Genomic DNA, 27,049 nt, shown 5'->3' with positions numbered 1-27,049 from the left:
TACTGCATTACCTGAAGAAGGTAAGAAAAGCTACATACAATGAAAACTTTCTAAAGACCAGTGTGGAGGTGCAGCTGGGGTTATTCTAAATTTTCTTTAAGGATGGGAATCAGCCACATTCTTACTGCATGAGCAGCAGCAAGCTCAGCCTTTGAAGTTTCTTACTTCCCTACAGACACGAATCTAGGACAGTCAGGTACGTCTACATAGCAAAGTTATTTCGGAATAAGAGCCACTATTCTGAAATAACTGCAGATCTTGTCTCTTCTTCCAAGACTGCTTACTTTGCTTAGGAGTCTCTGGTGTAAGACTTTGTCAAAGCCTTTCAGAAAGTACTCTGTAGCCACTGAATCACCCTTGACCATGTTTGAGGACTCTCTAAACATTTGAAAAGATTCATGAAGTATGATTTCCCTCTACACACACTCTTTCCTCACCCCCCTGCAACATATTATGTTTGTTGTGTCTTACTGTTCTATACTATAGTTTCAACCAACTTACCGGTACCAAAATTAGACTTATTGTCCTGCAATTGCCAAGATCACCTCAAACATTGGCTATCCTCCAGTCATTTGGTACAGAGGCTGATTTGAGAATAAGTTGCATAACACAATACACTTGTCCATCACTATACGAGCACATGTAGTTCAACTTTCTGCTCATAGGCAAAGAGTCATAAGAGGAACACTATATGTGGTGCTGCTTTTGAAAGGTAAGTGAACTTTGGGGGTGGAGGAGTTTGGAGAGGGTTGAAGGCTGGGGGCAGTTTGGAGCCACGAGCAGGAAGGACGTTTAAAACCTGGTGGTGGATTGGGTACATGGGGCGGAATGGGGCAGAGGAGTTCAAGCTGTTGCAGGTTGGGTCTGTGGGCCTGCAGGGGAGGGTCAGGCTGTGGCGTGTTGGCTGTGCAGGGCCAGCAGGGGGTTCAGACTGTGGAGTGTTGGGGCTCCAGAGGCAGCGGGGAGGGTACAAGGCTGCGGTGGGATTTCACTCATCTAGAGAGCAAAGGTAGGTATGTGTTCCTCATTTTAGCGAGTACTTGTAAGTAAAGTACTCACTTAACGAGGAATGAGTGTAGTTTTGAACTTTCATATTTCAATTCCTTCAGAACTCTTGGGTGAACACCATCTGCTGATGACTATAAATGTATCAATTTATTCAAATGCCTATTCTGTTGACTCCACAATCTTGGACAAATTGCTCATACTTGTCATCTACAAAGAATGGTTCTGTGGTGGGATTCTCCCCCACATCCTCTGCAAAAAAAATCAATGCAGAGTTCTGTTAGCTTCTCTGCAACAATCTTGCCTTCCTTCCTGTAGTTTATGGTCCATGGCTTATAAAGCAGGGCATCATACTCATTTGGAGGAAAATGACACATGCCATGTTTCATTGAAGTCCAAAATATAAATCCACTGGCACATATATTGTGAGCTTCATACTCACCTCAATCCTCACTGGTCAAACCTCTGAGCAACACCAGTGGGAGATCAGAGTGAGCTTTTATGTAGTGACTCTGCTCCCTTTTAGGTCACTGCTTCTGCTTTGTTTCTCTGCCCTTCACTTTGTGAAGACTGACCCAGTCAGGGTCAATCTGGAGTTTGATGGTGCACGTTTCGTAAAGATGCACAAAATTCATCTGTCTGGGATTGGCAGTCATGAGGCATAAGGGAGGTCAACAAGAGTAAAGCTCCCATCAACCTTCTTTAATGAAGACAGTCACAAAAGTCACCTTCCGATATGTTGATCCTAGCTACGCAATTGCCACAGCTAGAACTGTATACCTGAAATCTACTTTCAGGTCTAGTGTAGGCCTGGGCTAAGTCTCCCTTCCATTCTTCCCTCTGTACTTCCTTCCCTGCAACAACTCCCTAAATCGCTAAAAGGGGTCACTGCCATCCCCTAAAGCAGTGGTTCATAACCTGTTCAGTAAAACAGCACACTACAGTGAGACAAATTCCATGGCATACCCACTTTTTTCAGCTCAATCAATTGCTCATAACCATCATATTTATTATGGTTATGGTCTTAGTAAAGGGACTTGCAACATTACTACTACATAAAACAAGCTAAAGAGGGATCACATGGGATGTTGAGGTAGGGGGAGAAGACAGCTCCAGAGAAAGGCTCTCTGCCTACCAGCCCATTGGAGCCATGACACAACATTAAAACCACACACCAACAGGCTCCCATTGGGGTGGGCTCCCCGCCAACCTGTTCAGGCTGGGAAGCGGCATTTCAGCTGCCCCCAACAGTCTCCTGCAGGATTGGTATTTCCTCTCAGGGCAGCTCTGCAAAGAGCTACTGTGGGCAGAAACTGATCAACTCCATGCCAGCTGGGACTCAGGCAGCCTTGTTGCTTAAGCCCCAGAGGGTGTGGGTTGTTGATTTCTCACACAGGTGGCTTTTTGGGCAAAGAAAGTAAATAAATAGATAAAATATCACAGCACACTTACAGTTCTCATGGCACACCAACTGAAAATCATTGCCCTAAGGTAATCAGCAATAGAATATGTAACCTTGATACAGAAATGTTTTTATTGGTCTTAAGAGTCAACATTCCAACCGAGATTAATAAGAAACAGAGTTCACTACTCAATCACTGCTTCAAGCCATTCACGAACTCCGACAGAATGGTTACTGGTTTACTCTGGGTCACATTTGAAAAAAGTTCTCTCTGCAGCCACCACGTGCTAGAAACCTCTATTTTAAAATGGTACCATAAGATACTTCACAATATGAATGTGTCTGTTAGAGCCTGCATGGGCCACATGCTTCTTCTAAAGCCAAAAAGCAAATTATTTGCTCAACTATCTGATACAAAGACACAGGACCAAAGGCTTCTGTATCATACCTACAAGCTTCTCAGCACTCTGTAGTTGGGTCAGACTCCATCACACCAGCCACTTGGTCACAAAATTAAAGAGCCAACAGTACGTGGGTTCCCAGCAATTTCCCCAACTCAAAGATACTCCCCATGCCACTGTCTCTTGAACATTTAGAAGCATTACAACCCGTATTTATAAAACCTAGGCGTTAAAGGAATTCACTCCTTATAAATCCTCAAATATATCCCCTGAAAGCACATCACCCAGACTGAAAAAAAAGAAGTAACTTTTGGGGCATCAATGATGTATTGGAATGGAAACACAGCAGCCACCTCCTTGTATACCAGTGTTGAAAGGACAGAAGAACTACAAGAGCAAAAACTCACTGATAATTCAGTTTCAGTTCTGTTCACAAGTTTTATATCCTATCTGCAACCTTATTAATAAAATAAACTGCAATGTTTCAATATTCATCTATACAGATTATCTTACTGAGTTGATTTCATCCTCTCTCAACAGTTCCAATGCATAACAAAGCCAATTGCTAGTGTTAAACATGAAATTTTAGGTTATTATTGATTGCTTACTTGTACATTCCAAAGCCAAAGCTCAGAGCAGTCATCTGGGCCACAGGCAACAAGATAGCTGTCATCGGGACTCCAAGCAATGTAAGAAACACCATAGGCATGGCCCTCTAATGTCTTAAGCAATTTTAGCTGGTGTGTATCCTATATAAAACACATACATATATGCTAAAAAGATTAGTCAACATTTGGCATAACAACTTTAGCAGATGTCAAGACAATCTAAGCCTAACTCTATAGGGCTGAGTTTTGACAGGATTTTTACCCAATGTATGATGTCTATTATCTTTTAGAACAAAAACATTTATCTTTAAAGAATGGTTTCTCTTATCTGAAAGTAAGCAGTTACTGCCCAAGAGAGTAGATCTATAGACATAAAAAAATTTTAAGATCCTCAGTGTACAGAGAGATGTTCTATTAGATATTCTGATAATGTTACACTCCTCCTCTGTTGTTGAGCTCATTGAAGAGTTCTTTCAAAAGACAATATTACATTATGGCCCATACTTAAGATTATGCATAATACTTAGCATTTATCCAATATTTCATTTTCAAAACACTGTAGGAACTTTGCACAGTTGAACCAGTTTTTATATCCTTGTGAAGTAGATTAGTATTAACTATGTTTTACAACATGATTACAGAAGTTAGATGACTTCCCTCTGACCAGACAGCAAAACGTAACAGAATCAGGATTACAATGTCAGAGTCCTTGGCTCCCCATGTCACAGTTGACTACTACACTTCCACCTACTAGTTTTAAATAAACATTCAATTGACAATACGAATATTATCCTTCTGTTCTTTGTAGTTATAGGAACACAATAGTCTCCCATATGTAAGTAATGTAATGTAAGGCATCCTTCAGTCTGCATAGACTATGGATCGTGCCCTTTAAAGTTTCAGTTGAGGACTTCATTTACAGCGTCTATTGTGACTATGAAGACCCACGCGAGAGTGACAGTCCTTGCTGCATCTCTTGCAGATGTAGTGGGTGTCTGGCAAGTCCTTATTGTGCTTTTTGTGCGCTCGCTTCTCCTCTGCTAGGTGTCTGATCTTCATCTCGCCCTTAAAGATATTAATACTATAGGACTGTAAACCAGTTACAAAGATGTGCTTTTGTTTTAATTGTATTGCATCAATACTGACAGTTTATTTAATGCATGAGGCACTCAACCTACTGAAACTTTAAAATTGTAGTAGATTATAAAGTGCAAAATAGTGGTGTGCAATTTAACTGGCAGAACACCTTAGAATGAAGTCTTAAGATAGCTAACTATTGGAAATATTAAGGTGTTTACATAATTAACCTTTATCAGCAGCTGGCTTGACCCAAATGCTAAGAATTTCCATTTGAACATTGGCCTATGCTACTGTGGTCACACTGGTGTCAAGTCTCGTGAATCTGGCCCATGTCAAATATAGTGATCACACTTTATTAATCAAGTCAATCAGGGGAGTACTTGTTAGGCATTTTTACACTCCATTATTTGAAAACATTTCCTACTTGCCCACTCTTTATGGCTTTTGTCTTTTCCCCAGACTGAAAAAATCTCTTCAGGGATTGAAAAAAACTTAACTCCACAAATCACCTCTGGCAAGTGAAGACTGCAGATAGCCTTCTCAACTTTAACCAATGCAGTACCGAGTCTGCAAATGAATCTAATTTTTGTCACTGTTCATTGCTGCTAGCCAAAAAGCTGATTTTAAATAATTTTGGCTATGTCTACACGACAGAGTTTTGTGGACAAAAAAAAGCTGTGTAGACACTCCAGAGGCCCTCTTGTCAGAGTGGATCAAAAGATCGATCCATTTTAGCGCATAGATGTGATCTGTTGACAGAAAGTTTTGGCAGAACATCACTTCCAACAGTAACTTCTGTAGATAGATGCTTCTAGAGTAGACACAGCCTTTCACTGCTACGGGTCAGAACTTTATGGGAAGAAGTGAAAATGGCAAGAATAGTCTCATTTTCATGGGGGGGGGGGGAAGAAGAGAACTCAGTGGTTTGAGCTAAACACAGGATTGTGAGCTCAACCCTCAAGGGGGCCATTTACAGATCTGGGGCAAAATAGATTAAAATAGATTTTAAAAAAAAAAAAAAAAAAAAAAAAAAAAAAAAAAAGATGGTGCTTGGTCCTGCCAAGAGGGCAGGGAACTGAACTCCATGATCTCCCAAGGTCCCTTCCAGTTCTATGAGATGTGTATCAGTCAGATCAAAAACAAGACTGCTCTTGACTTTTTCTCTGCTGCCTACAAGGCTCTAAAATGCATCAGTGAAACTGACTGAACGCAATTAATTCCTTATATACCTGTGCAAAACAAGGAAAAGCAGTAGCAAACAGGCTTTGGTGTGGATTTATGGAATTTCAAAAACAGACTAGGGAAGGAGACAGATTAGGATTATTTATTTGTACGTACCTGAACATTTTCTTTTCTTCAAATAGCAAGGTCTATAGATCCTGAATGCAGAAAGCACAATGCTTACTGCATGAGGAGGACAGATCTAAACAGACAATGGAAGAAGTCTAAACTCCTTCCTCTGAAGTTGCTCTCCAAATTTGGTCATCTTCACTTTTTAGATGATTTTTAATATGCATGCCTACCTCAGAATTTTTTTTTTAAATTTAAAGGTATGAACTCCTTCACATACCCCTTGATTTGCCCGAGATGACTTAAGTGTACAGGCCTTGCAACTTGATCCCTCCACGCCCCCCCCCCAAGTTTTTCTACTCTTTGGTGACGCAAGGTCCATAAATCCTGCAATAAAATTTTGAGCAGTATAAGTGCTCATAGAAAGGGAACAAAGACTCTGAAATACAGATTCTGTCTTACAAAAATTTGTCTATAGGTGAATCATGCAGCTCTCACTCTTAAAAATCATACACACTGAAGTCAGAGCTATTTTGTAGATGTTAGGTCAACCTATTGGTTAACAGCTATATGATCCCTTGAATGGCTTTCTGCATGAAGAGATTTAAGAAAAAAATGTAAAGTAATGCAGAAACTTAAATTATCATTCCCAAAACTAAGCCTTCTTGGAGGGATTTCTATTACTTATGGAATCCCAGTATCAGTCTCTGCTCCAGTCTCTCTATCGCAGATTGCAGGATATTTGAAGCAGACATTCAAGGAAAGCTATCCTCAGAGTAATGATGATTGTCAAGATATCCCCCAAATCAATTCCTTTTAAATGCCAGCCTACAGCCCCTCTGCAGTGGTGAAAGAAGAGAAGTTGATTTTTTTTCTTATCATGCTATTAGTGTGAAACAAGTCACATTGTTACCTGGTAAGGAGACACCCTACACTCAATGGGCCTGACTACAATGAGAACAGTAGAAATGGGTAGGGCAGCATTCAGGGTTTCAGCAGGACAGTGTCTCCATGACAACACCCTTCAAGTGCCTTCACCCAGATGTGAATATGACTTTGCTGTGGCTCCTGAACGTGAAGCAGCAGTCAGGTTGGTAGTCTAAAAAGTTGCCTGACTCTGAAGAGAGCCAGAGGCTCTCCTCCTAAAGTCAGGCCCCAGTTTACTCTGCCAGCCACTTAACTAAGGTTTTTCATAGACAAGAGAATTCTGTTGCCCTATAAGAACAAGATATTTGCTACCCTCTGAAGGCACATTACAGAATTGCCAAGAATCAAATTCTGACTGCATTAGAAAACATCTCCAGGAAATCTGCACTCCTCCGCTACAACATAGATAAGGTAGTGGCACAGGGCTAAGGAGATCCAGATCAAATGGAACAAGGTTTTACATCTAGAGATTAGACTAACAATAGACTATAATCCTAACCAGTATCAGTTTAAAAGAGTGTGAAAAATAACATTTTTCCCCCACTATAACCAGACTGACTTTAACAACTGCACTACTATGAAAACAAATCATTACCACACCCTTGGCAATGTCTCTGGAACTCATTCATAGAATGACAGAGGAGTCACATGCACCTGGGCACTTTTATTTTTAGCCAACAAGGCTTTAAGTCATACCTTCAACGCCTCTGGCTTCTTTTCTGTGATGGTGAGGAGAGAAAGTAGGGTATGGCTTCCAACATCCATTTTTTGCACATACTTTTGGTTAGGGGACAAAAATTTTCTCCCATTTCGTTTGGGGCCCTCTGGGCTCCTCGGGCTATATACAGGAACTCCGGTATGTATTCAGAGGCCTAGTGAGAGATTTCCAACAAGCCCTCCCCTCTTGTTTTATCTGACCCTTACTCAAGGCAGCTCTTTTTTCCCCCCCATTTGGTATATTGAAGGGAAAATTTAACAGTACTCGCAGGCAGCACACCTAGGGTGCGTCTACACTTGCATTCCTCTTTTGAAAGAGATATACAAATGAGGTAAATTGAAAATGCAAATGAGGTATAAATTTGCATATTTGGCACCTCATTTGCCCATTCTAATTTCAAAAGTATCTTTTGAAAGAATCCTTCTTCCCTTTACTTAATGGGAAGAAGGATTCTTTTGAAGATGGGGTTCACTTTCGAAAGAGCAACATCTTCACTGGGTTTCTGCTTTTGAAATCAGTATGCAAATGAGATGTCAATTATGCAAATGTATACATCATTTGCATTTTCAATTTACTTCATTTGCATTCCTCTTTCAAAAGAGGAATGCCAGTGTAGATGCTCCCCCAGTGAAGAAGGCTGAGGGGTGCTTGGTCTGACATAGGCATTATGCCTTCAGCCTGTCTGCCACTGTCTTCACACTGGGGAAGGGCAAGCCAGTTACCTGCCATTTCTCCTGCACCTCCCTCTGTGTCCATTGGGAGATGCACGCATAGGCAATCCCTATCCAAGAGGCTGCAACACCAAATCCTCTTCCATGGCAAACCTGTCCACAATGAGGGTAAAAGCAAGAAAAGCAAAAACTAAAAAGTTTTTTCTTCATGGTTCATTGCCATAGCTCTTGCTGCCCTATTGCTGAAAAGGGAAATGTTCTGCAGCTGCACCTCAGGCAAGAATGATTATTCCATATAGCTAGGAAGATAGACAGCAGGAAACCCTTCTTACATGGGACACAACTCACCCCACTCCACCTGCAAAGAGGCTCAGAGGAAGGGGAAAGGCCTCATCGTCCCTCCAGCGAGGAAAATTATAATGGAGGTATTAAAAAGAACACTTAAGAGGCCCCGCTGCAGCTGTACTCCCCATGCTTCTGTATTGGCTTTGGATAAATATTTGGAAGTCTCTCTCTATGCACAGCGATCAACTGTGGCAGCACAACTATAAAACTGCTACTGATTTACTGCAACTTCCAAGCCAGAAAGAGCACTAAAGTGCATTGAACAGGGTTAACATAATATTGTTTTTCAAAACACTAGGTTGATACAAAAACAGTTATAATGCTTCCTACTGGAATAGAGAATTCTTATTAACATTTTAACACAGACAAGATAAAGTCATGGAACAATAGTTCAGGAAAAATATAACATGTCAGGAAAGATCCCCAAATGAACAAACTTAAGGCTGGATTTGAGGAAGAGATCATTTGGTGGACATGATGGTACTTCTTGCAGGTATGCAAAACAAAGACCAGTGGCTGAATCTTTCCCCATAAGTGGTCCCATTCAAGTCGCTAACTGACTTGACGGAATCTGAGCAAGTGAGCACTCTGGGAAGACTGGAAAAATTTAAGAGAAGTAAAAGGAAATGAGAGCAAAAATACAGGGATGAGTTTGTAGAGCCTCTGAACAAGCAAGTCCAAGAGGTAAGATTGCATTCAGTGTTAACTGACTCCCAAAAGCTCAGTTTAAGTTTATTTTCTGGAGAACTATGAGGGTTTGGATACACTGTACTGAATGACTATTGATGGAGCCCAAAAGGATCAAAATATACTGAATATCTCAAGGATGTTTCCTTATCAGCACATAGCTAGAGAACAGAGTAAATGTGGGACCAAGTCTGATAGTGTTTCTTGAACAAGTTAGTTTGTTAGCTTTCAACAATTTATTGAAATAATGCGAAGACAAACGAATTAACTCCATATACCCTGGCAACTCTGAAACCAAATGACTGAGTGGTATGTCTTAATGCTATTTAAATCAATGTATGCTATAGCAAAAAGTTTTCCCTTCAGCTTTACAAAAGAAGTGTTTACAAATCTACTGATTGTTAATAGATTTAAGACAGTTCCTTGGAATTTTTCCAAATAATAGCAATTAGAAAAGCTGCATTTCATTAGTTTGTTCTTCCAGTGACCCAAGCTTGCTTAACTTTTTGGCAGTTTCAAAAACCTAAAAAGTGCATTAATTTTGGTAGAATTAATGATTTATTATTAAACTATGCTAGCATTCTGTAGCATAGCTTTTCCCTTAATCATTTCTCTACATAAGTTAAATCTTTTAGCCCACGATACCAAAAGAAAAATAAAACACAAAACCCACACCCCCCAGACTATTTTCTAACAATTGTCTGACATTCATAAACTGTAGACTGGTCTGGCTCCAATTAAAAATCATCTCCAGCATCAAGCCTTGAGAATCCTTAAGTTTTTCCAAGCTGGATGTACAAACACAACTGGAAAAGTTAACAGACAAGATCCCCGACCCTTCCAACACTGAAAATTCAATTTATATATTCCTTCCTCATCTGGTTTTTTTTGTTTGTTTTGTTTTTTGAACAAGGAGGCATTGGGGGCGAGAAGAAAATAAAAAGGAGGCTCCCCTTCAATTCAGATCCTGCTATAGGACACAGGAGCAGCTTTCAAGTTTATAACTGGAGACGGAGTAATAGCCCAGTCTAATTCTTAAAGCCCTCATCGTAAAAAGTTTGAGTGACAGCCCTAAGAAACTGCAATAACGTACACACATGCACATTATGTATACGCATATAAAGAAAACAGTATATTGTGTACACACACACACCCCGCCCCACGTTTTCCATTAGAAACTAAACATAATTTTATCCAATTCGTAATGTGGCTGAAAGACCAACATATCATCACTAGAATCTGAATAATGGCAGAGTAACTGATCAACCATTTTCGTTACAAGAAAATACAATGCAGACTGGAAAGATACTGATATCCAATAGCTAGGGTAAGAAAATTTGGCAGCGTTCATATAGCAGAAGCAAACAGCCAGTAATTTATAATATTGGGAGAACTTAGTCGGGGGGGGGAGGGGACTGTACATCCTTTCTTGATGAGTTTTTCCAGGTTTTCAACAGAATGTGACTCCATAAGAGTTCCTTATGTTGTATGTACAAGTGCAATCAGTAGTTTGTTGATGAAATTTCTATATTTAACTGTTACATTTTATCATTGGAAGATTAGGTTTAAATGGCGAACAGGGCTTGTATTTGAAATAATTCAAAACTAAGTAACAGAAGTAAAAGACAGGGTATGTGTTTGAAAAAAAGGATAAGGATTTAAAATAAAGCTCTTCACTGAAATAAAACCAAAAGCTTTAGGAAAGCCTTTGACAAAAGTACAATGAATATTTAAGAAAAGCTGCCGATAAAGATATAAATTATCTTTAAAACACATGTTGAAGTCTGAACACTTACTGGATCAACCTGCCATATAATGACAGTTGTGTCCTTCGATCCTGTTGCTAGTTTAGTTCCATCGTTGGAGAATTTACAGAACCACACTTCATTACAGTGCTCTGTAAGTATTTGCTGTGTGTAACATGGGAACTGTTTCCTGAAAGAAAGCAAAAAACAAAAACTATATCAGATTGTTAAACAAATCCTAAGCACTTATAAAAATAAAGATTTTGGTTGTTAACAAGTATGTTTGTTCAAAAGACAGGCTCATCTTCAAAGATCATTATGAAACTTAACTAGCAAGTATCAGTCTAGTTTGAGAGCCAGTAGGTATTTGTGGTTTGTTATGAATTTAAAAAAACAAAGTCAAAAAAAAAGAAAGACCTCTTAAAAGGTTCAGAGCCATTAAGATGCAAATATATCCAAGCCACAAGATCTTATCCTCCTCCTCAGTCTTCTCTCCCTATAGGTTATACTCATTGTGTTTCATTTTAGATTAAAATTAAACTCCTCAGGACACTAACTGGATCTTACTAAAGTAGTTTACGGCAGACAACAGTATAGCTCCCATTTCACTTGGTCTCTGGACACCAGCATAATAAAAGTGAAGGTTAATATATTAATTTACAGGATTTCCATACAAGCTATTTCTGACAACTCCACAAAAATGATGAGAAAGTTAATATTTTCGTAATTCCTTTCACAAGATTGTTTAAGAAAACAAAATCCTCATTCACTTGCTGTAAGTTAGAATTTTATTTAAGGTTTATCACTGTGGTATTTTGTTACTCAGCAAATTACATACAAACACTACCCATTTCTGAGCAAACAAAAAACAGTATGTAATATCAATAGCAACAACTGTTGCTTGCTCCTCCCACACCCCCCATTATGTGCCAAGAAAGTGCCTACCATGAAAACGTTAAATTCATTGGGGGGGGGGGGGGGCGGTGTTTGAAATCAGCTGGGTGTTTGCATGTATTATTTATGTCACTGTCATTTCTGGAGTTGCTAATCTGTGCAAACCTGACAAGTCTCTGCCCCACAAAGCCTACAATTTAACTGGAGCAGAAACCATTTTTTTTAGTTGCATTTGTACAATGCTTGGCACAAAAAAAGGTCTTGACTCATGACTGGGGAAAAGTACTGCAATATATTAATATAAATGAGGTTAAGTTGGTTATAAAACATTTTGTTACAAATCTGATCTCACACTCAGTACTGACAACTCTGGCAAAAGACTGTCCTAAAATGAGTTTTCCAGCTTTGTTCAATAATTTTTATTTGTAAGAGTCTGTGAGATAACTAAGCCAATACAACAAAAAAGTACATTTAGTATTCTGAATATGTGGAAATTCTTTCAAGATATTCTTTGTACTTGCTTTAAGTAGCAAGACACTCTTGATATTGTTACACTTTTCAAAGCAACAAGCAATACCACGCGCAAAAAAAAAAAAAAAAAAAATTAATGAAAGTCATGGTACACAAGCATCATTTTAGCAATAGACCTGACTAACTGATGTGGATTCAAGTAGTCAATGCTAGTCTCATTTTTTCCTCTCCTTCTCCCTTGATAGAAAGGGAACAGACAGTCTTCACTCAATTCATGAAGGAAGCTGCTCAGTAAGTTGTACTGCACAGCTACAGTGAAGCATGTATTAAACAGGTACTCAACCACTTTTCAAAAGATGTGGAACAGAACTTGAAATTGATAAAGATAGTGATTAAGAAGGATGGTTTATTGAACAGGTTTTGTTTAGTTAGCAGAGTACTCATGCTCAACCATACTGCTTTAGATTTCTGCTCATTATAGCACACCTAACTTTCAGACTGATGCACACTAGCAAGTGAGGTCAACTCAACTATGTTGATCAGGGCTGTGAAAAATCCACACCCGGGAGCAACATAGTTTAGTCTACATAATGCATGGCATAGACAAAGAATTCAACTGACCTAACTACCACTCCTCAGGAAGGTGGACTATCTGTGCCGCTATAGCATTTCAAGTGTAAACAAGCCTTCAGTGCAGAAGTACTCTATTTTTGTCAAAGTCCAAATTTCTAAGTCAAGGAACAATTAATTTTCTCTGTAGTCTGCGTCGTTAAAAACCAACAAGTAGGAAATAAAAACTGCAGTCTATTCAATGGCATCTGGTAGTCAGGATTCAGCCCACAGCTTGTCTACTGACTACCCCACCTTAGTGTTTCTTTATGTTTTATTCCAACATGTCAACAACACAGCTCATTAAGTACTGTATTTCTACAAGTTTGCATTTCTGAATTTAATGCTTTAAAAACAAGCCAAAAGAACTAAAAGTAATTCAAATGTAATAAGAACATGGTTATATTTTCCAGTGTTTACAACAAAAACATTGATTAGTAAATGGACACTATCAAGGTTGACTTGTATTGCTAACTAATCCAAAATCTTCAAGAGGCAATGTTCACTTTGCTCCCAAGCCCTATCAGTCTTCAGTGGTTTTGAAGTAGAAGTTGCCTCCCCATGCATACTTGTATAACCACCAACTAAAATGGTAAGAGAGGAGAATCAGGTAAGTAAAGAATTCCACTTTCAAGTTCTTAGTGAAGGAGTGAGGATGGCAGGCCGGGGGTGGGTGGGTGTGTGTGTTAAAAATGGATTGATTATAAAATTAAAGGATGTAGTCACGGGTCCCCCATGTGCCCTCCCCATACGTTAAATTCTTTATCATCACAGGGCCAGTAATATGAAAAAGCTTCACCTTTAGCACTTGGGTCCTTCATTCCACCCAAAGAAACCGAGATTATACCTGTACCTCAGTATCACATCTGCTAGTGTGATATAAGCATGCCTGAATCTAATACCACAAGAAATACACATAGATTAATCCCATCTAAAAGAAAGTGGAAGTTACCAGTGGTCTAGCCTATCAATCTTAAAGTTACTTATGTTCCATAGTCTTTTTAAAACTACTCCATTACTGTTACTTTAATTCTATCAATTTGTTTACACACTCTTAAAGGCCTAAAAAAACAAAATCCAGAATTTGGCTTCCACTGTCTTTAACTCACCTCATTATGCCCAAGCATTGCAGCATGTACGGCGCACCACATACTGATCTCAGACCCCTGCAATAGGTAGGTACAATAGGTTGAGTTGAGGACAAAGTGGAAGCCTTTGTTTTTAAGTGTCTTCTTTTGGGGTGGGGAGAAGAAAGGGGGTACATCAGACTATTATTTAATTGATATATATACATATACATACACACACACCCAGCATGCAAGTCTGGGTGTGGAGGATACAAAATTAGAAAAAGGAAAAGGTTGAACCTGTCTGGGCATTTATTTACTCTGGGTGGGCTCTAGACAAGCCCGGACTTGTTACATTTGTACCTAAATATTATTCCATTCAACTATACCTCAAAAGGAGGGCATTTCAATTGTACTGATCTCTCCTATTAGCTGAATGTAAACACAGAATTAAACACTTCTGGACTGACAGTAAATATTAAAAACCCAATACAGTACACAATTTATAAACTGCCCTAACGTTAAGAATCCTTTCAGAAGTACAGAGTACAAGGACTCCAATTCTACGTACACCAAAGAGAACCTTTACACCAGTTCCCTAGAACTGAAATGAAGTGAAATGGCTCAAAGTACACACAAGAAAGGAATTCAAGGTGTTGTGATCTTGTGCATTTAACTGCCACAAGAATTTAAACACCAAAACAATTACTTCGACTTATGGTTAAAAGTATTAGCATAGTAATTTATATTCAAAATGAAAGTACTGAAGATACTGATATGACAATTTCACTTTAAAAAAGATGCCATAGTTTCAAGCTAAAAATTGCACGTGGTTGAAAATATTGGCAATTTTGGAGAGACTAACAATTTCAAAGTGAGTACTGAGAGCTTAACAGTATCTTGCTACCGTAAACATTTACTAGGAGAAAACCATTATGAGCTGAAGAATTGAACTGCCACTCAAAAAAAAATCATGAAAAATGTAAAAATATCACCCCCATCTCATGCTGCTCAAGTGAACTGCAACTTGTGGCCTTCACCCCTTTATTATATCTTTGGAATATCTACAAGCTTTGTCTTTGCATTCCTGTCACTTACGCTAGATTGTTGATGAGCTTTGGTTGTCTGAATAAAAACTACCCCAAACATTGCAATTTTTTTTGTTTGCATGGTACAACAGCACTGAGTCATCTCCTCCCTGACTCCTGCAAAATTTCCCAACATTTTAAAGTTCTAAGCAGTAAACGTTACTCTAGTTTTTAGAAATTATGAAATTTAGATTCTTTTATATCCTTTGTCTTTAAACTTTATGAAATTTACACACATGTGCATTCTTACTCAATTTGCATTACTTTTGTTTTGTTTTTTAACATTATGACCAAGATTTAGAGAACAGAATGTATTATGTATTCTTATTCAATTTCAACTTCTAAAAAGTAACAGCGTTAAAGGCTGAATCCAGAATATGACGGATCTCATGCAGCCAATAAGTTTGGCCAAAAAACAAAACAAACAAACAAAAAAAAAAACACAACACACATTTAACTCACAGAACAGCCATAAGACACTAACAAAACAATCCAACTTGCAGACAAAAAGTAGCAAATTTATCCACCTACATTAAGGCTAAATCCATCTTATTAAATAGTAAATTTCACTCCCTCAAAAGAGGGGTGCCAGACACCGAGAAGCATTTTCATATATATTATGTAGTTTGTTTGCACAAACAGTTAAAAATCAACTAAGTGGGACTGGCTTTTCTACCATGTCCCAATTTAAAAGACAAAAGAAAAAACAAAAGAACCCTCCTGTGCCCACAGGTAAAAGGAACAGCATTGTTTAAGTGGATTGCCTTTTTTTTTTTTTTTTTTTTTTTTTTTTAAAATACTGCAGTCAGTCTTAAAAGTAGAAAAAGAATTTTCTTACCTACTACAAACATGGTCTATCAGCAGTGACACAGAATCTAGACTGTTATCTAGTTTGGTATTATGATATAGGCACCGGTCTCGTTGAAGCTCCACAGCCTGACGTAGTAGATTCTGTAAACGCCTTGGGGGGAGCATCACTGATGGTGGCAGGTATGCTTTAAAAAAAAAAAAAAAATTTTTTTTTAATACACATTTCATCTTTTCATTTCTTTAATTTATAACTCTTTAGGGGTTTTTAGTCAGTAAAGATCTCAATGTACTGCTCAGCTTCTTTTATAACAATATAATTGAGGACCCAAAAAAATGAACTCCGATTCACTGACATTTTCCAAAATAACTACACCTTTTTTAGGTCTCTTGCTTCAGATCAGCACAAGTTCCATTTATACAAAACAGTCTACTGTCCACTGATTTTAACACCCAAATTCTCAACTCCAAGATTTTACTAAACCTTGTTTTGCACTTCTTATGAGGAAACTCCAAAGACAACTCTATATTAGGACAGCTATTACTGGAGCAATAGCATCCCACACATTGCAGCAGTGTATTCCAATCTATTTTCATTTGTAGACTCCTCAAAAATTTCAAATGGAACTGCACACCCCTTTGGAAATCAGTCTGCAGACCCTCACAGAGGGCTGTAGGCCACTGGTTGAAAACCACTGTATTATAATACAGACCCATAGACGTCAAATGAGATACCATATGCCCTGGTAGTCAATCAGTCACCATGTCAACATCTAGGGCAGCTGTAATACAGCCAACATCCTGGCCTATGAAAGGTAAGTGACATAAAAGGAGCAAGCTTGCAGTCAGAGCAGATAGCAGCGAAAACAAATTCATACACTTTCTACATATAGCAGAGACACTGAGAACTGAAAGCTCTTATTACAAACAGCTAGAGGCAGCATAGGTCTTGTGTGTCTCAGCCTTAAGTTGCTACACAAAAATCACTAAGTCATTCCCATTAACCAGAATCACTTAAAAGCACCAGTCATTGACGGTAAGAGTAACACCACTCCCTCCAAAGCTACCCTATTAAATTGGCTGTACTAAAAAAATATTTGGAGCGTATTTAGCAAAATCTATTTAAATGTTGAATACTGAACATCTTACTCTGGAGTTTGTCCAGAAGTTTAGATCGAGAAGCTGTTCCTTTTCCTTCCCATTCTGCTTTTGCACGCAAGTCTTCTGCATGACTACACATGAGATACCTGTTAAAAGAAAGTGAATGAACAGATCCTATTACAATCTATACCTTTTGGAATTACTTTTTAATTGTAAGGATGATATATACGGAGGAGACGATCCCATTTACAATTGATATTTGAGTGGAATGGGGGAAGAGAGGGCTCTAAGAAGAGACACCTTAGGAGTGGTAATGAGCCCAAAAAGGGTAAAACTGAAGCACTGTTCTGCAAGACACCATTTTACTTACTCCACGTGATTCAAGTGCACTTAAATGCTATGAAAAGAGGAGTCCGAAAATATTGACCAGCACTGGTTTTCACCGAATTACACAATCCATCAGAAAAAATTTCTGTAGAACTAGTTGTCCAAGCATAAAAATACCCTTACCCACTGAGGATATGAATGCGCTCTGTATTGTACTTCAGCGGTGTCAGTTCACAGCGTAGAACCTGAAGTGCCTCCAGGACCTTGCCATCCTCCAGATATTCCAGGTACTTCTGCTGTAGCAGCAAGAACTTCATCCTCTGACATGACAGAAAGCAGCAGTCAGGGGAAAAAGGTTGACTGATGTTTCAGAAAATGTTTGACCCTAAACAGAACAGTAAAAACCGTTCTACTATGCCCTCCACAAACACAGTGATATGAAATGTATCATTACTGTTGCAGTTATTTTAATATTATTGTGGTGGAGATGTTAGAACTGAGGGAAAAAAAATTTTCCCCACCTGCCTACTGGAGGCCTGAATATTTTGTTCCTTACTCCTTAAGCCTCCTAATGGTTTTGCTGTTTTGAATCCATGTCCCTTTCAGTCACTGTCCCTCAAACCAGGATCAGTTGGAACTCCCTTAATCTCTTTCCCAATTTAAAAAAGCACAGATATGCTATTCTTCTACTGAGCATGACCAGTAGGTCAGCAAGTGAACCCATTCACTGGTTTGATACAGATTATGTAGATGCTCACCAAGGGATTCTCTAGATAGTTGTATAATGTGCAGTGACAATATATGAACTATGCAAAAATGAGACTGCAAATTAGACATTTTTTGAACTTTAACATTGCTCTGCTTTCTGAATACAGCAATATAGCATCCCACATTTAGGGCTCATGAGAAATGAGTGTAGGAAAAGTAAGTATGGACTTCTAACAGAAGTTAAAAGTGACATTTGCACATTTTCTTAATGGCTGTGATCTTGATTTTCAGAAGTGTTCAGAGACACAAGAAGGCATTAACTTTTGCATTTAAAACCTGGAACCATCAACATTTCTTCATATTCTGATACTTTTCATCTTCAGGAGAGAGCATGGTTGCTTCTACACTCACCCCAACCTGGTGGAAGTGACACTGTAATGAGGTGTTAACATGCATATTCAGCACCTCATTAGCATAATGGCAGCCACACAAATTTCAAAGTGCAGACTTCAAATTGCAGATTGACAGTGCACATGCGGGTAGCTTCAAAATAAGCGCCCCACTTCGATCTTGTTTTGTGAGGGTAAAGGAATATCAAAGTGGGGCGCTTATTTTGAAGCTGCCCACATCTACACTGTCAATCTGAAAGCTTGCATGTTGAAATTTGTGTGGCTGCCACTATGCTAATGAGGCACTGAATATACACATTAGTGCTGTATTACCATGTCACCTCAGATGGGAGGGGGCGAGTGTAGAAGCAGCCTACATAAAAACTACCACTCGTATGCATTTCTTTTTTTGTCTGCTAGTGGCTGTGGCCATAGCCATGAGAATAGACATCCCTCCAGTCCACCCCAGGTAGTGGGGTAAGAAGACCACCTGAGTATACGTCCAGGGTGAAACAACATTAAATAAAGTGACTTGCTACATTTTCCCCATCTCTACAGAAGCTGAACAAAGTGCAAGAGATCACAAGTAAACTTCAATATTTGACCACCACCATTCCTCCCGAGTCCAGTGGACCCTAAAGACCATCAGCTTTGCAGCACTGTATTTACTCATATAAATATGAGTAATTATGTTTTTGAGAAAGATGCTAGCCTCTTCAAATCGAGACACTTGAGAAATGTATAAAACCTTTAAGTTATGACTGAAAGTTACAGGATTTACTGCATACTGTTCCCTTTTGCACTTCACCTTGGATAGGGTAGCTACATTGTTCTGTTTGATCAGTTTCATTTAATATTTTTTCCCCATATAATAGTTAATGTGGAAATGTTCTGAGCTACTAACAATGGAACATTTAAATAACCATAATTTTTGTAAATTAAGAAAACACCTTAAATTTTAAGCCTAAAGGCTAAATTACCTGAGATCATTCCTTGATTTGAAGTTTACCCAATTTAAAAATATTTCTTGTATAGTCAGTCAAACATTAAAGGACATGAGAAGAGAGCTATTTCATGTTGTTTAAGATGAACAGAACTATCACCACAATGGTAAGAATATAACCACTGCAGGGTATTATATAAAAAACCTTATTTTCTTTTACACAAGTGACTAGGTGGGAGACAGACCTTAAATGTCCAAAAAAATCAGAAAAACCACAAGCACAATAAATTATGTATTCCTTCAAGGGGAATGCATTCCAGACCAATTATGCATACTGCCTATGACTACACTTCATTAAAAACAGAGAACAATACACCTTCTGCTAACTCCTGAGGACAAACCAGATGTATCAAGTTTTCATGTATACGCATGAAGACTGCTGACTTAAGGTATATTGTTCAGAAGCATTTGAAGATACCTAGATATGCATCACCATATAGATACTAGTTAGTTTTCAAGTACTCAGGTGTTCTTTAGGGGATGGGTAAGAAACTCCTTTATATTAGTCTCACCGCACAGTCTGTTTGCATTTGGTATGAAGAGGGAAGAGAAGGTCCATTAGAAAAGAAAGAGTTTCTGCATAATTTTTTAAGCAGTATAATGCTGATGATTTTGGAATGACAAGTCATCAGAAGTCAGCCTTCCCCCTTTAATACTTCCTATCCACTTATGACTGGAGGGGTCGATTTCTCGCAGTAGGTTAGTCACCACGTATAAGGTTGAGGGTTTCTTCTTTTAAAACTGTTTTCTCACTTCTTATCCAGAACTGTGTGTTGAACATTCTCCAATTTTCCCTATGTATTTCATAGACAATACATTGTTTCTTATGTATCCATCCGTTAATTTTTTTTCTTGGCTTCCCTTATCTGCATGGTGATAACTACCTCGTACAATTACTACCTCTACCCCTTGTTTTAGGACCATTATGCCAAGTACTGAAACCATTTCTGTTCAGGAAGGAAAAAAAGTTTGTTGTGCCAATATCAGCAATTTCATGGAACTTCCTGTAAAAGCAAGGCAGAGCACTGTCTCCATGACTCACTTTATCCAAACCAATACAAGAAGCATGTCAAAATTGACTGACGTTGAGCCCTTACATTGTGAATAGCAACCAGGGCAGAGCACTGTTGCCAAGACAGCAGAATACATACGTTCTTATAGTTTATTCAGAGCCTTTTTCCTTTTAAAAAAAAAACCCAGTCATTAATTCCATGAACCCTAAGTATACTACTGAAAAGCACAACCCTTAGAGAATGATTCAGCTCCAGAGTTTTCATATGGAGACACAGCACACCCTGAAAGAGAACAACAATGTTGAATGGATTTAATTACAACTAATGTCCCTATAAAGGCTCAGAGAACACTTTGCCTACAGGTTAATTACTACCTCCTTGTCATTGTTTCCTGAACACACTTTTGTCCAAAAACCGAAGTTATTTGATCTGATGGATGAGTAATTTCATATTTAAGTGGCAGCAATCACAAATAACGATAAGTTAGTATAAATGCTCTCTATAGCTAAGGGGCACAGATCTTATTCCCCAGTATTTTTGGAAAGATATTTTCTTTCCTTTTGCCAGACAATTCAGCCTTCCCCATTCTTTAGTCAGCTTTTCTGCAACCAGTACTTCATGTGACAAGAGGGGCTTTTTCTGGCAGACGAAATTCTCTCCCCCCACTGGTAGAGCAGAAGACGAGGAAGCATAGCTCCTCAATACTAGACATTGCTAATATCTAATATGAAGAGTGCTGATAATTTCTTCTAGTGTCAGAAGCCATCTTCCTCAACTGGACAGCAGACAGTTTGGGGAAAAAAAAAAAGCATAACATTCATTCAGTGTTGAGTGTACATAGTTAACCTAGAGCTGGAAAGAAACCCTGCTGGATGTTGCATCTCATGCTTAAGATGTGATCTTTAATATGTTTTCCTACCCAGTGTGAAAGATATACGAGCACTACATTGATTGTGATTGGAAGGTGCCTACATATCCAGTTTAGTTCTCAGATCTCCCTTCAAAAATGATTAGACTTTCCATTGCAAGACCATATTCTAATATTTAATGACCCCTTACAATCTATCAATAAAACTAAAGAGCCCTGAGACAGTTAAACTATGTTGTCAGTGTATGTTTGCAGTTGAGATGCAGTTAGCTACTGCTCTGCCAAATGATCATTGTCAATCCACAAAATTTATCTGTGGTAGTTACCTGTTTCAACAGCAACGATTCCTCTATATATTATCTGGTGGAGAAACCCTATAGGGAATGACGTTCACCCTCTCAGGCTGAGAATTTTAAATAAAGTACATGTTACATAACCTGATGAACAAACCTGACGAAGAAAGTGTTGTACCCTGCTGTTTCTAGACACTATGATATAATTAACAGTAAAATTTTGACTCAATGGTTCAATGTTAAAGTAGTCCTACATAAAAATTGCTAGGATGTGAACTTTGACAAGGATTGACCAAAATCATGATTGAAGTTATGGGTTTTTAAGTGTATATAGTTACTGCTTAAACAATTTAAACTATAAAATAGGATGAATGTGGATGTTTACACTTGGTTTAGTTTCCTCCCTATAAATATTCTACATAAGTCTCTCTTACAATACTCACCTAAGCTGAAAAAGCAAAGTTCAAGACCTCATCAACATCCTTACAATGAAAACAACTCAAATGTGATAAGAAAACAGCCCATTCTGTAACTAAAACCAACACCATCTTTTGATATTTTGAAAGTCTTCAAATTGAGTCAAGAAAGTTGACTGAAAGAGAGGAAGATGCATCTATCTATACTTTAAGGCAACTTCATACAAGACCAGAGAGAGAAGAAAAAAAACAAAATCAGCAGGGGTAAGCAATAATTTTTTTGGGGCAGGAGAGGGGGTGACCACCTCAAGAATTTGTAAGTGGTCAAGAGCCACATTCTTCCATGATATTAATGGAGGAGGTGTGGGATCTGGGATGGAAGCTGGGTGTAGAAGCAAGCTCAAAGTAGGGTATTGGTGCAGGAGGGGGATCTGGGAAGGAGTTTGGGTGAGGAGGGGATTTTCATCTGGAGGAGAGGTGTAGGAGGCAGTGCACACTCTGGGAAGGGGTTCTGACCTGGGGCAGGGGTTTGGGTACTGAAGCCAGAGTGAAGACGGTTTGAGTTGTGACCTGAGGCAAGAATGCAGATGGGTTGCGGGACAGGTGTGGGGAAGAGAACGGTTGGGGAATCTATGGTGCCAGGTGGTGCTTACATTAGGCAACCCCCATCCACCAGTCCGGGGGCGGGGTCTTTCAGGTAAGCTCCCTGACTATTATTTAAAGCTGACTCCTGAAGGGTTCTATATCCTCTCTGCATACCAGTGACCATTTACAGGTGCTAGTGGGGGCAAGGGAGGGCAGAACTTATGTGCTGTCTGCACAGCTCAGACAAGAAACCAAGATCACGATTCCCACAGCCAGCCACACTGAAGGACTTGGGGGCAGGGCAGGCACAGAGCTTGCCTGAGGCTCCAGCTGGGCCATGGAGCAGACCCAGCAGTTTGGTGGGCCAGATTTTGCCCACCCCTGAATTAGAAGGTCCTATCATAGCATTTAGGGTTTATGTACACAGCAAGTTCCTCCCGCTTAACTTCCTTATGAACGCGACATGGAACTAATCTGCTCTTCATTCACACGCCAGATTAATTTTCACAGGTAGACAAGCCTTTAGCTGATACCATGAAGACAGAAGCTCTTCACCAGGTTTCCTAATTGGAATTCAAATGATCATTGGACAAAACTGCAGGGAGGAGTGCTATTTTTCTTTACTAGGTGAATATCAAATGAACCTAGTTAGGATGAACAGGGCTAGTCTGTCAGATAATGGCAAACGGAATTTCAGGAAATTCCAGGTGTGCTGAATGACATGCTAGCCTGGGCCAAAAAACAGAGTGCACATCTATAAGTTTACTGTAAATGCCACTGAACAGCTGAAGAAAGTTTTGGTTTTTATATTTGACCCACTACTCTGGATAAGGCTTTCCTCTGGCACCTCAGCCAGCTGCATCCCCCATACTACGTTACAAAGTACAGACACAGTTAAGCATATTGTTCCACTAGCATACAGGACAACTCCCATTCAACTGTGTTTACAAAGGAACTGAGAAAGCAGGCTACTTTTCCTTTTTTACTCAGGCCAGATGCAGCTGTCTAATGAATCCAGTTTTAATACTCAAATCAGCAGTTTATACCCTAATATGCAGCACTTAAAGTGCTTTGATTTACAAATGGAAGTACTAGATGGCAATTTAAGCCCATTTTCAGTGACAGAGAAACTAAGACAGGCAGAATTTATAGCATACATGCAATACTTCTCTATGTTTACATATCTCATTTTGATTAGAGGTTGTGAAAGCAGTTTGATATCCAGATCATCCTTAACTAAGTCACATTATAAACAAGATTACCTAACCTATTAAATATTAGTAAGGCTGACCTTTTGCATGCACGCTCCCCCACCCGCCCACCTTCAGTCACATGCTGTCACTAATGGCCAGGCTGGGATTCAGAGATTCAAACCCCTAAAATCTTGCTTCATAAAACACGAACAGCACCTTTCCCCCCTAGAAAACACAGCTATTTACTGCACTTACTCTACTAAGTACTGTTCAAGAGCTGAATAAAATACTCTATTTTTAAAAAACTCGAATGACAAAATTTGACCTAAAAAAAGATCAGAAACAGTGTCCTATATACCATGAATATGAAGTTGTCAAAATAAATGCATGTCGAATAGTGTTGCTTCACCTTTTTGCTTAACGTGGTGGAACCAGATCAGTGCAGGTACTAGTAAGATTACTGGTGATAAAACTCTGAAAAATTTAAGTCCCCCCACCACTAGGGACATGATAGAGAGAACCCCACTCCTTAAAATAAATAGAAGTACCTAAAACATCACTGATGGCGCAAAACCCATGTATTAATTCTCATTCTTCTTTATCTAGTCACCTTTCCTTTTCCAGTTGCTACTTAACTGCAAGATTTCAGTGAAAATTTAGAGCATTACCATAAAAATACAGCCCTTCCAACCAGCATTAAAACAATTTGAATGAGACAGGTCACTCCTACATAAGATTAATAGCTTTTAAAAATTCAAATACTAAACAGATGACTCTAAAGAGGTGGATGATAAAACAGATAAAGTCCTGTCCCCTCACCTTACATCTATCTTCTTCCTGCTGTACATTTGACAGACTAATAAAAATGAATTTGTTGCTTTTTTATTCAACAGACTCAGCTTAGATGGAGGAAAAAAAAAAAAAAAAAAACTCTTACAGAGTCCATCTAGGTTAGATAAAGGAAGTCTGAAAACAATTCACATTTCTACAAGTTTTGCTCAGTTGAGTACTCCCCCCCACCCGAGGTTAAGGTTTCCATAGCCCTTTATAATGTAGATTCACTAAAAATTAAAATCACCCCTTTTCTTCTTCTGTCATTTAACCCTTTCTAACAATCACAATAAATCATTATAATGGGCCAATTTTTCTGAAGCTAGAAAGAACAGCAACATTTTGAATGGAATAAGGAAAATCATAACCCCAAAATGGAGGAAACTCTGATAAAGTTTGCTTCTGTGCATGTAACCCACTTCTGTATTTTCACCCCCCCATTAGACACTGAAAATGCACATATTATTTTGTTATATTCCCATCCTTTTTTTGTGCCGGTACTTGCTGGTACTGAGTACTGGCATCTCAGCAGCTCCAGCCATGGGACTGGCAGAGGTGGGAGGAGAAGAGAGACACCAGCTGAATACAGGCTCCTTTTTAAAACACAAAAAAAACACTAGTACATTCTCTTTGGATAGTCTCATGATCCAGGTTGCTTTTTTTCCCCCCAATCTTTTAAAAAGCTTGTTTTCCAATACTAGCCTGCCTAGCAACAAGAGGAACAAGAACTCTAACTTATGAGACCTGAGGAGTTATACGTAGACACCATTAACAGAACATCAGAAAAGTAGATGCAGCTTCTTTCAGGCAGCCACTATTTTGTTAAACATCTGTTTTTCCTACTTCACTTCCTGTTAGCTCTCTTTCCCTCCCCCACAAGGCAGGAAACTCTCCTCCAGACAACAAAATGAATCAGCTAGAAGTAAAAAGCTAAGCAGCCATCAGCTGATTCTTCATTGTTTACAGACACTTCAAAAAGCAGTGCTACTTTTTTTCCCCCTCCTCAAATCACTAATGTTCAATTTCAGTAAACATTTAACATTGTAAAATAAAATGTCTGAAGAAAGGCTAGGGCTGTATGTAACCATTTGGTCCTGGGTCACACAAATAAACCCAGAAACACTTTGTAAGTCAACTCAAACCACATATACAAAAACAAAAAAAGTTCTAACTCTGTCAAGATCTAAATCTTAAGGTAAACCAAGTGAATACACATTATCAGAATGCTCTGATTTAAAAATAGAAGGAAAAAGCTCTACAAAAATTCAAACAAGTGACCCACACATTATTTTTCAACAGTAGTATTCACTATAACAGCTGCTATAGTCCCATGACATTCTACTGCACCACACAAAGCCTCAAATTACCTACATATTCTATATTGTACCAAAACTTGGATGTTTAAGAAAAGAAAGCATTAAAAAAAAAAACAGCAATTTCTTTAAAGCAACTGAACATTAAAAATCAGTTTCAACTGATGTCCAATTTATGGATTTTTGCAATAGACAGGTAATTTATATTCTGACCCATAAAGACACACTTCAATAAATTCACACATTCAATGCTCTGAGTACTGGTCTTAATATTTTTATGTGTCCTCTTTCAAATCCTACAAAGTGACAGGGGACCAAAGTTAGTAGGGAGCTTGCTGTTGCAAGCATAATACTAATGTAAGTTGAGATGCCAACATTAATTTTGAACTACATACTACAATTATTCCCAACTATATCTGAAACAATTCAAGTTGTGCCTCTTACCACAATTGCATGAGGAGAATGTACCAAAGGCTTAAGTTCATTCAAGTCATTCTCAGCCTGCAAAATTGGCATAAAAAAAAAAAGAAAACATAAGTATGAAGAACCATGATGTACATTTCACATGCTATTAAATTAACAAGTATATATATATGCCCCATGTACATTACCTTATCCCATTCTCCTTCCATGACATGATTGCGAAATTTGGTAGCAGAAGGATGTTCTAAACGACATCCTGACTCTTGCATGAGAAGATCAACAGTCTGGCTGCAGGAGAGACACAGTGTAAAAAAACCTACCCAATTTGACTCTTAAAATACAATTCCCACTGCAATAAGTCTGCACTATTTAAAGACTGACTTTTTATGAAGCAAAGGAATTCTAACTGGATTCAGAAATACGTGAACGTTTAAGTATTCCAGCCACTCAAGACACTTGTGGCTATAGAGAGCTGTCTATACAACAGTGGTTGTCTGGTTTGAAAACTTGCTTGAAGTGCCAAGACGGTCTTCATTCATGAACCAACCATCTCAGACAAGCATATCTAGGTAGAAATAAACTAGTTTCTAGCAGCAAGTTATTTGCATGGAGAAAAATATAGGTTTTAAACACTAGAGGTGTAGTAAGATGTCTGCAGTCTTTGTTCATGGAAGGCTGTTAAACAGTGGATTCCTTCAAATGGAAAAAATAAACCCACTAACCTGTGAGCCTCCCCTTTTTATGCTAAAAATAGTGTATTTATATGGTGTA

At 38.6% G+C, this 27,049-nt stretch overlaps 1 protein-coding gene across 3 annotated transcripts in view; it reads right to left on the bottom strand.

Annotated features, from left to right (window-relative positions):
- The window catches only part of WDR26 (WD repeat domain 26), a 42,323-nt gene that overhangs the window by 13,244 nt on the left and 2,030 nt on the right, over positions 1 to 27,049 (bottom strand). For 2 of the 3 annotated variants that reach the window (XR_012644954.1, XM_074989896.1), the window contains exons 2-9: positions 26,467 to 26,566; positions 26,300 to 26,356; positions 17,427 to 17,563; positions 16,965 to 17,062; positions 15,847 to 16,003; positions 13,963 to 14,019; positions 10,931 to 11,069; positions 3,417 to 3,557 (exon numbers count right to left, since the gene is read on the bottom strand). Coding sequence is in view for 2 of the 3 variants with exons in the window: in XM_074989896.1 (XP_074845997.1) it covers positions 3,417 to 3,557; positions 10,931 to 11,069; positions 13,963 to 14,019; positions 15,847 to 16,003; positions 16,965 to 17,062; positions 17,427 to 17,563; positions 26,300 to 26,356; positions 26,467 to 26,566 (886 nt within the window). In the remaining variant the exon portion in view is untranslated. The remainder of the gene's footprint in view (positions 1 to 3,416; positions 3,558 to 10,930; positions 11,070 to 13,962; positions 14,020 to 15,846; positions 16,004 to 16,964; positions 17,063 to 17,426; positions 17,564 to 26,299; positions 26,357 to 26,466; positions 26,567 to 27,049) is intronic. The other variant, XM_074989897.1, reaches the window with a different exon arrangement.

This window comes from Carettochelys insculpta, chromosome 3 (genome assembly GCF_033958435.1).
Source record: "Carettochelys insculpta isolate YL-2023 chromosome 3, ASM3395843v1, whole genome shotgun sequence".
Lineage (NCBI taxonomy): Eukaryota > Metazoa > Chordata > Testudines > Carettochelyidae > Carettochelys > Carettochelys insculpta.
The sequence above is the reverse complement of the archived record's forward strand: the minus strand, read 5'-3'. Positions and strand labels throughout refer to the sequence as shown.